Below are 15,549 nucleotides of genomic sequence, written 5' to 3'. Positions count from 1 at the left end.
GATAATGCATGCATATAGTTAAAGTTAATACTATTTTTCTTTTTGGTCAAGCTAGTTAATACTATTTTAACTTTTTTGCATAAACTAACAAGGACATTTAATAAAAACAAAAACATTAAATACTAATATATTATATCTATTTAATTGTATAAATGTGAAGCTTAACAAAATGGTGTAAATGAGAACGTCATGATTAAGAAACAATGCAGACACTAGCTAGGTTGAATAATATATTGACCAACTTGCAAGCAAATCTTATCTTGATTCATTCATATGGTAATTGCTGGCAAATACACATGATATATCATATGTTATTATTCTCCCACATGGAATAAACAAAACATTAATCACTCTTTCACAAATAACAATGCGGTTTAACTTGCAGCACATGCTAATGCAAATCATCACCCGCTAAGCTAGTTGATTAATTTTTTTACTTGGGGCAACCAGGTCATTTAACATCTCTTGGAGAAAGTGTTTTAAGAACAGGATTCCTCTCAAAGAAATTAGTTGGCCTCAACTCAAATCCAGTGCTCAATAGTGGCATTATTGGGAAATCTTCTTGTGCTGGGACATGATGAATTCCAACTACATGCCACATCACAATGTCCTTGTTCACAATGTCTCTATTCCTGCAAATGTTTCCATTAAAAAAGGTCCAAATTAATTAGTATAGTAATCAACTTACTTAGATCAAATCATTTCAAATTCACAAAAATATTTAAGTAATCATACTTTTTGGTCCAAACAGCTAATGTGTCTTCTCCATGGCTATGATCAACATATAGTCCACCAGCCCATTTTTCAGTTCTATTATAAGGTGTGACCCAAACATTATAATTAGTGAAAGCACCACGTATTTGTGGATAATCATCTTCAGTTAAAAGTGGATGAGCTGGAATTGCTGGAATCAAACGATATCCAACTTCATTACCAACGGCAGTTTTTTTGTTTGGATTAACAAATGCAAGTTCACCTGGGGCTAGCCCAATTGTGATTTTTGCATCAGATTCTGTCTTAGCAGTTTGAGTCTCAGTGGTCCAATAACTCTTTCTCTTTGAACTTCCATCAGTGATTCTTACTGTCTTTAAACTTGTTTTCTCAAATGAGTTGTGTGTACCATCAATATCAAGATCAAGGTAGTAGATGTAGAAATGGTCATGGTAAACTCCAATGCTGTTTGCTGATACCAATGTACCATGTAAATCTTCCTTAATCTCATCCTTATGCTTAATGTTTGTTGCCTTAATTTCAAGTATACCTGATAATGCTATCTGTATACACCATATAAAATAATAATGGTCATATAAAAATATATACATTGGAGTTTAGACAAAGGATATGTCAAATTGGGCTGCATATGTCTTGGTCTTTTTTTAAAAAATAAACCATGTATCTCACAATTCATTATTAAAAAGGGAACCAAATTGTTTTTACAGGAAAAGGGAATTATCTTTTAATAAACCATGTAACATTGAAAGATACAAATTAACCAAAGGTTTAAATGTGTAATTGGTCCCTGCACTTTTAACAGATTTTGGCATTGGTCCCTGCACTTTTTTTTGTTTGGCATTGGTCCCTGCACTTTGTAAAAATATTGGCATTGGTCCCTGCACTTTTTTTTGTTTGGCATTGGTCCCTGCACTTTGTAAAAATATTGGGATTGGTCCCTGCACTTTGAAAAAATATTGGTATTGGTGCCACGTGGCATGAAATGATTGGGACCAATACCAATATTTTTCCAAAGTGCAGGGACCAATACCAATATTTTTACAAAGTGCAGGGACCAATGCCAAACAAAAAAAAGTACAGGGACCAATGCCAAACAAAAAAAAGTGCAGGGACCAATGCCAAAATCTGTTGAAAGTGCAGGGACCAATTACACATTTAAACCTTAACCAAAAAAGCAAAGTAGTTGGAGTTTAGACAAAGGAAAATGTCAAATTTGGGCCGCTTGCTTTTTTCTTGGTCTGTTTTTAAAAAATAAATCATGTTTGTCGCGATTCATTATTAAAAGGGAACTTTAGACCAAAAAAAAAAAGGGAACTTACTTTTAGTATTTGACAGAAAAAGGAAAAAAAAACTTTAAATTTTAAAATAAAATTCGGACATTTTTACTTTGATTCTCTTTAGACATTGAAATATTGTTATATTTACACTTTTTAAATGACACGCGAAACATAAATATATACTCCCTCCGTTTCTTTTTAAGTGTCGTTTTAGAATTTTAACACAAAAATAGCGAAGTGTATTTTTGCACACTTTTTTCCTATTATACCTTATTTTAATCCACTAATAATTTCATATTTTTTTGCACACACTTTATCTTTTCAATAAATTTAATATGTAACAAACAATTGTTAGTTACTATTCTCTTTCTCCAACAAATTCCTATTTTTTTGCGCGCTTTATCTTTCTCTCATAACAAACAATTTTCAATTTTCTAAATATTGTGCATGTCTCTTGAAATTTTTAACAAGTACTACTCATATTATTTATGGAATTTTAACTTTTCATGGAACTATTATCATAGGTAACAAAATTTTGTTTAAATTTGAAGATAACAAGAAACAAATTTTGTTTTAAAACAAAACAAACAAACTTTGGTTAAAAAAACAAACTTTACTTTTCCAAATATATAACATTAATTAGTTTTATTGAAAAAAATAAGAATAATTGACAAAGGGTATAATTGACAAATCATACCCTTAAAATACCAAAACGAAAGTTAAATAGAAACAAAAAATTCAACCTAAAAAGACACTTAAAAAGGAACGGAGGGAGTAGTTTTTAGGAGACTAGTCTTTCAATAAAACTTTTTTCAAAAAATGTTCCTTCCACCAACCACCCTCGAAATCTGCTAAATTTATTCAAACAACTTTTTTAAAACTATTTATTTGCAAAATTGTCTTTTACCTAGACAAGGCAATTAATTATATAACAATAACAATAATATAAAAAACATACACCATAGTTGAAAAGAACTAAATTAATTAAAGGCTAAAATATGGTTTTAGTCCTTGCAAATATGTCTTGTTTTGGTTTTAGTCCCTGTGTAAAAAAAAATTTGTTTTTAAGGGACTATTTTAAAAAACAAAAAATTTTGCACGGACCTTTTTAAAAAACAAAATATTTTGCAAGGACCAAAAACTAAAAAATGGGTTCAGTCATCATGTGCCACGTATGCAAATCATCACAAAAATGGGGTCAGGGACTATTTTAAAAAACAAAAAATTTTGCAGGGACCAAAAACAAATTTTTTTTTACACAGGGACTAAAACCAAAACGAGACATATTTGCAGGGACTAAAACCATATTTTAGCCTTAATTAAATGAATGAAACACATACCGACGGCTTGATGGAACCACTTGCTTTGAACTCCCAATCTATAATGTTATCATAGTTGCCCACAGTAACTACACTCCTCACTATCAAGTTTACTTCGGTTCTTGATTCTTCAATCTGTCAAAATATCATTATGTGGATTTTATTGTTAGACTCTTTAAAAAAATGAGAAAACTAATTAATTTAACGTACATGCATAGAGTAAGTAATTAAGGAGTCTTACGGGTTCATTAGGAATGCCCGTTTCAGTGTGACGCCACATGATACTATTATATTGTTCAAAAACACAGACAGCATTCTTCAAGGGGATTGGTGCACCCTCTGCTGAGTGTGTGTATGTATCAATGAACTCGGCATTTGGTGGACAATCACGATTAGGTATCAAAGACACCGTTGACAAACCAAATCCAAACTCTCCAGCATCAAAGAAAGTCTTAAAGTAAAATTCATCAGATGGATCTTGGTATGGCACAAAAAGTTCAGAAATGTATCCTTTGTATAATACTCTACGAGATTTGTGCTTCTCTAGATCGTAGGTTGAAGCCAATGATATTATAACACCAGCTCGTACATCAAATCCTATGTGAAACTTCCAATTGGCCCAACTAGATCCATAAATAAATATATAATATATGTTAGTCTCTCTAAAATATGATGTCCAAGTCATGAATATATGCAAAAAAAAAGGTTAACTAGTAGATATATTTATTAAATGAATTTAATGCAAAAGAAATTATATTTATTTAAAATTGACAAAACTAGAAGATAGATAAATAAATTTGATGCAAAAGAAATTGTATTTATACGTATTTTTTTAACGTTCAAATAATATCATTCTTAATGTCAATATATGCCACCAAAATGTACTAAGAAATGAACATTACCTAACACTCTGGCCATTGATCTGGAAGCCAGGACCTTGAGGTTGATGACTAGCAAGACTATGCTGTTTTGGTCCAAATGGTGGGCTTTGTTTTGAAACCTGATATTCAGTGTTCTCAGCAGTAGGCACAGGTTCAATTTCCCTGTCATGATACTCCACAATTTTCATAAGACCAAGATCAACAACAATTGTTAATCCACTAATAGGCCTCACATATATATTCACACTGTTTTCATGCAAAAAGCAGTCAATCCTCACAGTCCTTCTACTCTCTTTTTCTCCAAACCATCCCATGGAGAATGTAGAACAAACAATCTCAGAGAGATTCAAACCTCTCTTTTGCACTGAGGCAATAAAAGGAGGATATTTCTTTGGAAGTTCTATTGCAATGGTTTGTTCATCAACAGATAGTGTAGGGAAACCATTCCCTTTGTAAACATTGTCAGAGAGAATTCTCTTCAGCCTTAAATCTATTAGTATCTCATGGCTTTGGCCATTGATGATAGCAATGATAAAGGCTTTACGAGGGATAGTTATAGCACTTGGTTTGAAAGATTCCCATTTGAGAATAGCATCTTTTTCAGGGTCATCTAGGCCAATATAGTGGAAAGCTACTTTGGGATATTTGTGTAGGACTATTTTTTGGACAAGAGAATACTCTTTATCGGTTAAAGGGTCAAGAGGATGTTGAAAATTTAATGGGGTGACCGAAACTACGGCTTGTAAGGAGAGGAGTGTTAACGCTGCGAAAAGCGCAAACTTAATGGTGGTGGAAGCCATTGTGAGCTAGCTTGAGCTCTATAGCTTGTGTTTGTTGTGTGGAATGGAAGTTGTAGGTGATGTCCTTATATACACATTTTCAATCACCCTATGCACATTATTTTACTAATAATTTTCAATTAAAATAAGTTAAACCGAATCAAGATTCCCATGCTCAGCCATTAGGATCACGATGACCATTAGTTAATTTGTTAGATAATAACTTAAGCAACTTTTTTTTTTTGACTAGATAACTTAAGCAACTAGCTACTTGAAATAACATGTCGTTTTTCCCCAACAATTCTATAGAATTTGACTCCACGTGCAACATTAATCAATGTTTAATATTAAAAAAAAAAAGTTATATGGGTAACCAGTATCCTCTTTTTTCGTTTTTTTTTGTTGCCAAAATGTATATTTATGTCTTTTAAGTTTAACGTTCACATAAAATTAGTATTTTTAATTTTTTAATTTTAAGTTGATTGTTTATGTTAGTAGAAGTGGACGGTTCCTTTGAGTCATAAAACTAGGGTTTATTGGTAAAGAGTATTATCCGATCTGAGTTTGAAACAAAATCGATCGATTGCTTGATTATAATACTTTTATTTAGGGGTGATTTATAATGTTTTTTTTAGAATTCGGGATTTATAATGTTGTTGGTTAAATATTTATATGTAAAATTAGTATTGAATTGAGAAACAATAAAAATAAAATTTATGTAAGTAATCATGTTTGGTAGCATAAACACTTTATGCAAGCACTTTTTAACCAAATTTAATGAAAAAATGGATTGACTTGTTATAAAAATAAATAATTAAAGGACTAACTTGTTCTAAGACAAAAAAAAAAAAGGACTAACTTGTTCACTTTCATTAACATAAAAGACCAATTTAAAAATAAAAAATTTAAAACCAATAATCATATACAAATGTTTAGTTTAAAGGACCTCATGATACATTTAGTTTAGTTTTATATGAACAATATTCTTTTTTTTTTTTTTAAAAAAAATGATCTATCCTTTTTAATCTAATCAAATTACACCATGATGCATTTCTTGTGTTAGATTTTTAACTTTTTTCTAGAAATATCAGTTTGAGATGATATTAGTATATGCACGTGTTGTTGGATTTTTAACAACACAAGATAGCAAAACAATGAAAGATGTAAATGAGCTAGGATCCCTCCATTTTCTCTCTTCATTAAATAATTAGACACACTAGATATCATATTATTGTATGGGAAATGTTAACTTGTGCCCTTGGGATATAAGTTAAGGAACCAAAAGTAGAAGTTTTTTTTTGAAAATTGTTCATTTAATGTCTTGAAAGTTTCAAAAGTTATCTTTTCAACATAAAATTTATTACTTAATTCTATTTTAAGTTTCTTAACTTGTGCCCTTAGGGCACAAGTTAACATGACCCTTATTGTATTTATATTTTTATAACTTTGATAATGAAAAACATGGAGAAGATCTTAACCCATAAATTATAGCATACACTCAAAATGAGATTTGATCATGAATGACTGTTTTTAGATTACGAAGAGACTTCACTCCTGTTTGTTTTAGCGGTGAGTGCAAGCCTGACACACATTTTCTCTAAAGCTACAAAAGATAGCCTCTTTTTTTTTATTTTTTAGCCAAAGGAAAAATATATAAAATAAAAATAGAGAGTTAAAAATAAAGAGATATTTTTTTTATAAAAATATATATAAAACCCAAAAGGGGATACATCATAAAAAATCATACCATGTGGACCAGCCCTAATCTATTCTAACAAAAATTCACTTATCACAGGTGCAACCCAGCAAACCCACGCAGGGGCTCGAAACCAAGTTACAAAAAAAGTATGAAAAGTGAACATTGCAAAGGAACAATTAAGGTTTAAATATGGCGAATGGATTGACCACCAACACGGTGACAAAATCCAAGTGCCCAACCCAACAGCTCCCTGAACACCAGCAAGCATAGCAGCCCTTTCGAGCATTAACGCGTAAGAACTCAGATCGAGGGATGAGTCCAATACGATAGTAATCAGACCCTTTCGGGTTTATAGAACCAGACCCTTCCGGGTTATTATAACCGAACCAAACCCTTTCGAGTTATTGTAACAGAACCACAACAAAGCCAAAATCTAAGCTCCCCCAATCTCTGCACAAGAGAACACAAACACAGAACAAAAAGCCAGAAATCTCACAAAACAACCCGCCAACAGAGAGAATCGAGCAAACCTACAAAATGAAAAAACAAAGCGCAAAGGCCAGGCAACAAAAAAGTAGCGATCCGAGGACCCTAGCGACGGAACTTGCACCAAACCTCTCGGCATACTCGAACAGAGTCCAAACTGAACCAGCTTGAACCACCAAACCAGCATAAACAAACCTCAACGAGCAAAGATCTGGAATCAAAACAAACATATCCGAAAATCCCAGATCCGAGTTTCAATTCAAGATTAACCAAACACGTCCAACCTCCTTGTTCCTACCAAACGACAGCGACAACGCGACGAAGGTGGATTAAACAAAGAGAGTGACGGTCGCCGGAAGGAGAAGAACATAGACAACCGACGAATAGAACCACCGGAATCCATCGGCGCGACAGCCGCAGTGAGTTTCACAAACGAAAACTGGCCTTCGAAAACGAAACAGGAAGGAGAGGTGATTCGGATGGCAGAACCATCATCAAATCACCAACCACCACCGTCTACATCTTGTACGACCGACGATTTGGAAGAAGGGAGACAACACGTTTTGGGTTCTAGAGAGAAATGCCGATCTACTGCTATTCCAAACAAGCTATATATTAGCGAGTAAGCAAGATGAGAGGCGAACTACCTTTATTAGCATCTATATACTTTTTGGTTAGGTTCTCATTGTATGCTTAACCATTTGATGAGATTAGGTTTAAATAACTAAACGGATGAAGACATGGATCTCTCCTTTGGCTTAACTATATAATCTTACAATAACTAAACGGATGAAGACATGGATCTCTCCTTTGGCTTAACTATATAATCTTACATGTCCATTCAAAAACAATGTTTAATCAAACAATTCATCAATAATTATTAGTGCTTAAGAACAATTAACCATATTTTATATTAGGCTTAAATATATTTTTCGTCCTTTATCTTTTACCAAACATTTATTTTAATCCTTTATCTTTCTAAAATTCTATTGCAAAACACGAAAGTCAAAATCAAATTACACAACAATGTGGATAAATTTCGTTTTTCAATGTTGGATGAGATGTTCCAAATTGAACAAGAAAATAATCTCTAACAATTTGATTAATATTCCTAAATTGTACAAATCTTAACAATCACAAATTCTAAACCTAGATTTTATTACAATAAATACTACAAACTAAAATCTGAAACAAATTGAAACCTACGTTGAAATTTGCTATCAGGATGCTTGTTATTCGTTATATGATTGTTCAAAAGGTCATGTATATAGCAATGTCATGTCTCCTAGGTCTATGAATGTTGTGTTTACGATGATTGGTTTTACCATCCAAAAAGGCCTAGCGGCGCAGTTTGTTGTCCGCTTGCCTTTTATATTCAAGTGTAAATAATAATCATAAATATAATTTATGGGTGTGTTTGGTAAAAAGAAGCTATAAGCTAGCTGATAGCTGAAAAACTAACTTATAGCTGGTGGCTGATAGCTGATAGCTTATAGCTGAAAAGTTAACTTATTAAAATATAAAGTGTTTGGTAAAATTAGTTGTAGAAGTAGCTGATAAATATAAAATGACGTAAAAGGGCATGTTTGTTTTTTTTTTTATATATATAAATCATATATACAATTTTTATTACTTAATGTATTTCTTTTTCAATGTCTAAATTTATTTCAAAATATTTTCATCTCCCAAATGAAAAATGTATTTATTAATTCAATTGACAATTTTTATTTAACAAAACTTTATTTTCATGAATTTTACTTAAACTAAACTTGCATCACTATTTATTGTAAATTTATATAAAATTATTTATCATTGAATTTAGAGCATGTAAAAAGGAATGTGAACAAAAAAAATTTGAAAAGCCATACCATGATGCTAAACGTGGGCAGTTATGGGTAGTTTTTTTAATTAAAATTAAATTAAACTAAATTAATAAAAGGTTAAAATTGGAAGAAAATATAAAAAGCTAAAAGCTATAAGCTCAAAAGCTACTTGAATTAGCTTCTCAAAAAACGCTATAAACTAACGAAAAAAGCTTTTTACCAAACACGTCTCATTCTACAAAAACAAGTTTATAAGCTAGTCTAACAAGCTACAGCTAGCTTATTTGTGTTACCAAACACAGCCTATATATTAGGATGTTGTTGAAATTGATTTGTCCGTGATCAATCAAAATAGCAAGTGCTAAAATCAATACATGCATATTCAATATGTTTCAATTGATTTACTAGAGATGCAATTAAAACATGAATTAAAACAAGGATTTATACTAGTTCAACCCCTATCGTCCTCACCAAAGGACCTAATCTAGTCCCGATAAAAAATCCACTAGATTTCTCTCTTCCACTAGATTTTGATGTGATGCATAAGTGCTACAAATTTTATGTTACAAGTAGTTCCATCAGCTACCAATTTTGCTACTAAAATCTTGTGTCTTCTATCAACATTGAACACGAACATTGAACCTCAAAACCATCAATCCTTCTACACTATGTAGTCCTTCAATAACGTTAACCCAAGATTCTTTCACTGCTATGATCGCCTTCAAATTCCATCAGTTTTTATTTTCAAGAAAATTCCCCCAAACCTTTGGATGAGAAAAGAGCCTCACAAATTCCTATTGCATCCCTCTAAATATGAATCAATCTCACAAGGAATTCTTGAGAAAGTATTGTCATAAGTTTTTTATAAAGATGGAGAGAGAGTTAAGAGAGGATGAATGAATGTGTCAATTGAATGAAAATAACGAGAGTGAGTTCTGTTTATACTATATGCGTTTGAACACAAATATATGCTGAAAATAATGCAAAAATGTGTTATGATTACAAAAATGAATTCTAGGATCTTCGCAAATGTGTTTCGAATCACATGAAGATCAATTCTATTAATGACTTGATTCATAATTTGAATCAAGGAGTCCAATAATGAAAAAATGTTAAAATGATCCTATTTGAATCAATTTGTGATTTCCATCATGAATGGAATGAACTACTCAAAAAGTGGAAACATAGTTTTATGCACTAAGTCCTATTTAAAACACTTATGCAAATAAAGGGATATATACAACAAAACTATTCTAAATCCTAGACCTAGAGACCAGAGCATATTTACAATGAGGATTCCTATATCCAACGAACTATAATTTCCCAAACTCGTCCCGAAATGTTTTCCACGATACAAGGAAGCTAGTAGTGCAGTGGGAAGTTCCATTTCAATTTGACACAATACACAAAACCTTCTTTTAATAATACAACAGAAAATTTTTGTGAAAAAAAGAACAAAAACAGCACAAAAGGGCAAAACGTCATCAACATGTCATTTGGGCCATGTTATACCCTAATTTTGGACCTAAAAATACTAGCTCAATTCTTCTTTTCTTGCATTTCAAGTCATTTGAATATGTCTCTGATCAATTGCATCTTTCTCTGCATCTTATTTCATTATTATTTGCAAAATCCATGGAAAAGGGTATTTTAGTCATTCCCTGCATTCAACTCATTTTAATCTTTGAAAATTGTAGTCTTTTCAATTGGTTTGTATAAGTCATTGTTTCAATCTCATGTCAAAATCCATTTCAAAAATTGCATTTGAAGTCATTTTAAGTCAGTTTAGCCCCTAGGGGCATTTTAGTCTTTTCATGTGTTAAAACTCTGTTTGAATTCTAAAAATTGTCTCTGAGTCTGGTCATTTGGTTTAAATAAATTCTTGCTTTAATTCTCTGTTAAAAATCATTTTAAAATTGCATCTGAGTCGTTTTAAGTTGTTTTGGTCCCTAGGGGCATTTTGGTCATTTCACACGAAATTTTGGCAGATAGAGGTTACTTTAAAGTACCTCATTTAAGTAATTGTTTCGTTTTAGTCCGTTTTGCCATTTTTAATCGTTTCACTTTACGTTATTTTCAAATTACATTTTTTACCAATTTTTATTTTAATTACTTTTTAGTCCTTTTTGTCATTTTGCATTTTAGTCCTTTTTGTTATTTGCATTTTGGTCCTTTTAGTTTGTTATTTTTTGCAGGTCAAAATTGGTCAAAGTTTGTTACAAGTCCAGTCCACGTGTCATTTTCTCATTGGTCCAGATATCATAGTCATCACCTATAAATGTCCAGTCACAGTCAATGGTCAAGGGATCCATTCACTTCTTGCCAACTCACCAGAAACACTATTACTTTTTCTCTCTCTACTTTCCACAGATCAAACACCACCAAAAATCACAAAAATCTCAAGAACACTCTTGAATGTTCATCACAAAACCCTAACCGAATCATCTTCATCAACCACACAGAAATCCAATCCAAACACATCACATCGTCGCTGATTCACCACTGGTTTCACAAATTCCGTTAATAACGCAAATCAAGAAACGAAAATCAGCAACCAATTCTCAAGAACTTGCAACAAATTCTGGAATCTTCATCAATTTCATTCGACAAAAATTCCAGAACTCAGTCACAAATCACGTCAACAACTCAGACTCACGCACTACAAACTCGAATCCATACGTAATTACAACATCACAAGGATTCAAAGGACACCAGCGAAAGAAACAACGTGAAGAAGAAAATCGGTTCAGATCCATAATCAAGCACCTAGCAGCCACAAGCGCGAGTCTAAACTCGACCAAAACGTCCAGATTCGAATCAGTGACGAGTTCGCATTCAAACTCGAATCCAAGCTCGAATCGTTGAAGCAAACAGATCGGAAATCGAAATTGGGAGAAGAAGAGGTAACTTTCTTTTCGTTCTTAACTCTTTAGATCTACGAGTCTTGAGTGCTGTTCTGAAAAAACTAAGCTCGAAATTGAGTAGAGAAGAAGGAGACGGTTGTTTTGGTATAAGAGTTTTCAAAAAAGTATAATAAAAAAACTCCGGTGCGGCGGCGCTAGGGCCAACCACCGCACCGGAGGGTTTCCGGCCGCCTCCCCTTTTCTTCTCCAGTCAGCTGGTTTTTGAGAGCTTCTCTCTCTTCTTTTTGGTTCCTTTGTGTTTAGAGAGAGAAGGATTGGGAGAAAATGAACCTGAAACCGGTTCAGACCCTCTTATAGTGCCAACGAACCGGGTCGGACCATTCTTGGACCAGTCCAATCTCTCCCTAAGCCCAATAGTACGTTGTCTTGTTCCTGCATGCTTGGGTGATTATTCTGCTACTCACACCCCCTGTATCTGCTGCTTTTGTTGATTTTCGCTGTTTACACCCCCCACGCATGTAATTTTAATGCTAAAAGATTCCAAAAAATGCATGTTTGTTGTTCTTGTTACTATTGTGGATTCTTGATGACTCTTAGTGGTTTTTTGCATGATAAATCTTGATCAAGATATGTGGAAATGTGTTGTGTTCTTGTTAATGCATTGTGTTAATTTTTATGTGCATCTTTGGTAAAACAAAACTTTCTAGGTCTTTGGAAACTCTTTCTTGTAGTAACCTTGGCCCTGTAACCCTATCTTTTGGGGATATGGTTTCATGCCAAAATTCACTCCAAGAGTATATGTGCTTTTGTCTTGCTTTTAGTTCACTTTTTTAAAAGAATTTTGTGAAGTTTTAATGTGATGTTGGCCTTGGAATTTTGGTACATAGGTGTGACACTTAGACATACAATTTTGTGGAATAAATTTGCCTCCTAAGGTGGTGTATGCTTGCTGGTTTGAATTAGATTTTTGTGAACCTTGTGTTGCAAATAATGCAAAGTGCTTGTAAGGAATAAAGTGCCTAAAGAACTTGAAAAACTTTATAGTCTTTGGCATGTTGATTCTCCTTGATTCTCATGTTTCTTTCCTTGAAATAAGTCACCTAAAATTTCCAATATCATGAGAATTTAGGTCTCAATCTTGCTTTAGAAGTATATTGATTTTCAAGTCCTTTTTATCATTTTTTGTCAAAATTGTTAGCTTACTTTGCTTGCAAGTTATCATTGTCTTACCATGCATTTTCTATTTTGCTTCTATATCCCTTGTCCTACTAACCATTTCATTTCATGTTTCATTCATCCATAAGCATTCCTCATCTCACACTTTAATTTCTTGTAATTTGATTTTTTTTTTTACCAAGGCTTAGAATGTAAAGACTTAGGAATTTTGTAATATTTTTCTTATGCTTTTACTTTCTTGCAAGACCATAGAATGTATCTAGGCCAATGATGTAAAGGACTATGGACTCTAATGATGTACACCGACACAAGCACCGACACATGCACACACACATCACATGGTTACTTTAGATGTATGCTTAGGGAATGTATGTTTAGATGTACGCTTAGGGATCGCGATACTTAGAAAAATCCTTTTCTCCAAAAAATATGAATAATATCACTCAAATAATTTCCTAATAAACTTTGGGATCCAAATTCCCATTGATTTTCCCTTTCTTTTCTTAAATAAAATCTTAATGAATTTTAATCATACTTTGACTTTCTTTTGCAAAATAACTAATTCAACCTCACAATTTCACAATCTTATGCCCTTGAGGCCTCTCTCTCTTATTCTTCAAAATCCCATTTTCAAACTTAAAATCAACCAACAAAAATAAAAACATTTTTTGGAAGAGAACTACGATGGATTTGATCCCTTAAAAGGGTACGTAGGCAAGGAATCAAAATTCCTTCAATTCAAATAAAATAAAAATTCAAACATTTCCTTCTCCCTTCAATTCTTCACTTAGAAAACTCTTAGGCTTAAATATCATTTTCAAATAGCATTTAAAAAGCGCGCGTAGAGAATAAAGACGGTTCCTATAGGTTACTATAGTCGTTATGGGTGCCTAACACCTTCTCGTAGCGAAAACAACTCCCGGACCTCGATTCTCAAGGGTTTTGCTTACTTTTTCCCTTCCCAAGAAAAAATAAGATATCACCGGTTAAAAGGTTCAAACGTAATCAATGTTTGACACCCGAAAACCAAGATAAAACAGGCCACTCTCGGGAAGTAATTTGTCACGAGATATAACATTTTTCATTTACAATTACACATGCTGAAAAAGTCTCATATTGTTTGATATTGGATGATATTTTTCTTTAGTTTTAGAGTTTTCAAATTATGTTTTTTGTTCTTAGTATGTTCCTTTATTATGTCACAATGTTGTTGTTATGGCCTAGCATTTATCATGATCCTTTGCCAACGCCATTCTTTCATACCAGCCTTAAATAATGTGACAAAAGTCCATATTAGCCAACTCCCTAAACCTTGCATCAAGGTGATTCAGTATCCATTAATGTTTTTAGGAATTATACCAACGGGGATGGGGGTTAGAAAAATGAAAGAATAAACTATAGGGTAATGTTGCATTATAGAAGAGGGATAAACCGTTAATATCAAGCAATTAGCCAAATTATGAAAACACTTTTGGAAGAAGATACCGATGAGTAAACAAAGACAAACAAAGGTGTCTGGGCTATGTTGCAGTTTCATCCCTGTTTGAGATTTTGCTGAAATATGATTGAAAATGTCTTGCGTCAAATTTTTGTTCCGGGCTAAATTACTCTTCTGATATTTTAACTATCCCTTACTCTAAATGCTTATTAGGTCATGCTACCACTTAACCTAGATTTTCCCTCTAATATTCTTGCATTAATTGTTATTAGTCACTTAATCCTCCAAATTTTCCCTCCACTATTATGCCTGTTTCGAAATTCAAATGTTTGTTGTTATGTTTTCCTGATTTTTTGCTTGAAAATAGAAAACGTGATATGTATGTGGTCAATTGTATTTAATACGACCTTTCCCATATCCCATGCAGAGTTAATCAGCTTCCCATTTCTCCATATTGCTTCTGTTTCCAACACATCCCTTATACCTTCCTTCAATCATGAGCTATATATACACTTGAATACAGACCATGTCTACCATCATCCAAATCTACTCTTTCATATTCCGATTTTGCAATGGCTGGATACAGCGTTGAACTCTTGATGGCGTTTCAAAGCTTGACTGGTATGGAGTTGACGCCGAAAATGCCATAGATCTCGACGGAAACCCAATCAAATGCATCACAACTTGCAAGATCGGCGCCGGAGGCATCGTCTGTTCTCATGTCTGAAACCTCTCCCAAAGTTCTTGCCTAAGTGTTTACAACAACAAAATCAAACACCTCTTAAAACCTGAGTTGCTTCCTTGGAATGGTCGCATTTGTTAAAAATCATGGAATCATAGGGAGAGAAGTCATAGATGTAAGCAAGATAGCAAGCATAAGAGTACTCATGAGGGAGATACTCAAAGAAACTCATTAGAGAATGAATAGATTGATAAAAGATGATGAATGCGTACAATGGTGTTCCTATATATAGAGATTAGTTTGAGCAACTAACTCTAACTAACTTCTAACCAAGCTACTAACTCTAGTTTAGTTATCAACTAACTATAGTTGATTACTAACTCTAGTCTAACT

The 15,549-nt window shown here is 33.0% G+C and overlaps 1 protein-coding gene across 1 annotated transcript; it reads right to left on the bottom strand.

Annotated features, from left to right (window-relative positions):
• Positions 1-242: 242 nt before the first annotated feature.
• On the bottom strand, positions 243-5,049 carry LOC146902453 (primary amine oxidase-like). The gene is made up of 5 exons (XM_085735780.1): positions 4,231-5,049; positions 3,570-3,951; positions 3,350-3,463; positions 736-1,274; positions 243-632 (listed from the first exon to the last, which is right to left on the bottom strand). The coding sequence occupies exons 1-5, from the start codon at positions 5,007-5,009 to the stop codon at positions 452-454; spliced, it is 1,995 nt and encodes a 664-aa protein (XP_085591906.1). The 5' UTR covers positions 5,010-5,049; the 3' UTR covers positions 243-451.
• Positions 5,050-15,549: the final 10,500 nt, after the last annotated feature.

The sequence above is a fragment of the Medicago sativa genome, chromosome 8, assembly GCF_051527215.1.
Source record: "Medicago sativa cultivar Bolivia chromosome 8, Bolivia_mono, whole genome shotgun sequence".
Lineage (NCBI taxonomy): Eukaryota > Viridiplantae > Streptophyta > Magnoliopsida > Fabales > Fabaceae > Medicago > Medicago sativa.
This window is presented reverse-complemented; position numbering and strand designations above follow the sequence as displayed.

Coding starts and splice junctions, on each gene's coding strand:
- LOC146902453 (XM_085735780.1), bottom strand. CDS start 5,009: ATGGCTTCCACCACCATTAAGTTTGCGCTTTTCGCAGCGTTAACACTC. Junction 3,464..3,569: donor CGGGCATTCCTAATGAACCC/GTAAGACTCCTT, acceptor ATATTTTGACAG/ATTGAAGAATCAAGAACCGA. Junction 1,275..3,349: donor GTGGTTCCATCAAGCCGTCG/GTATGTGTTTCA, acceptor TGGTGTATACAG/ATAGCATTATCAGGTATACT.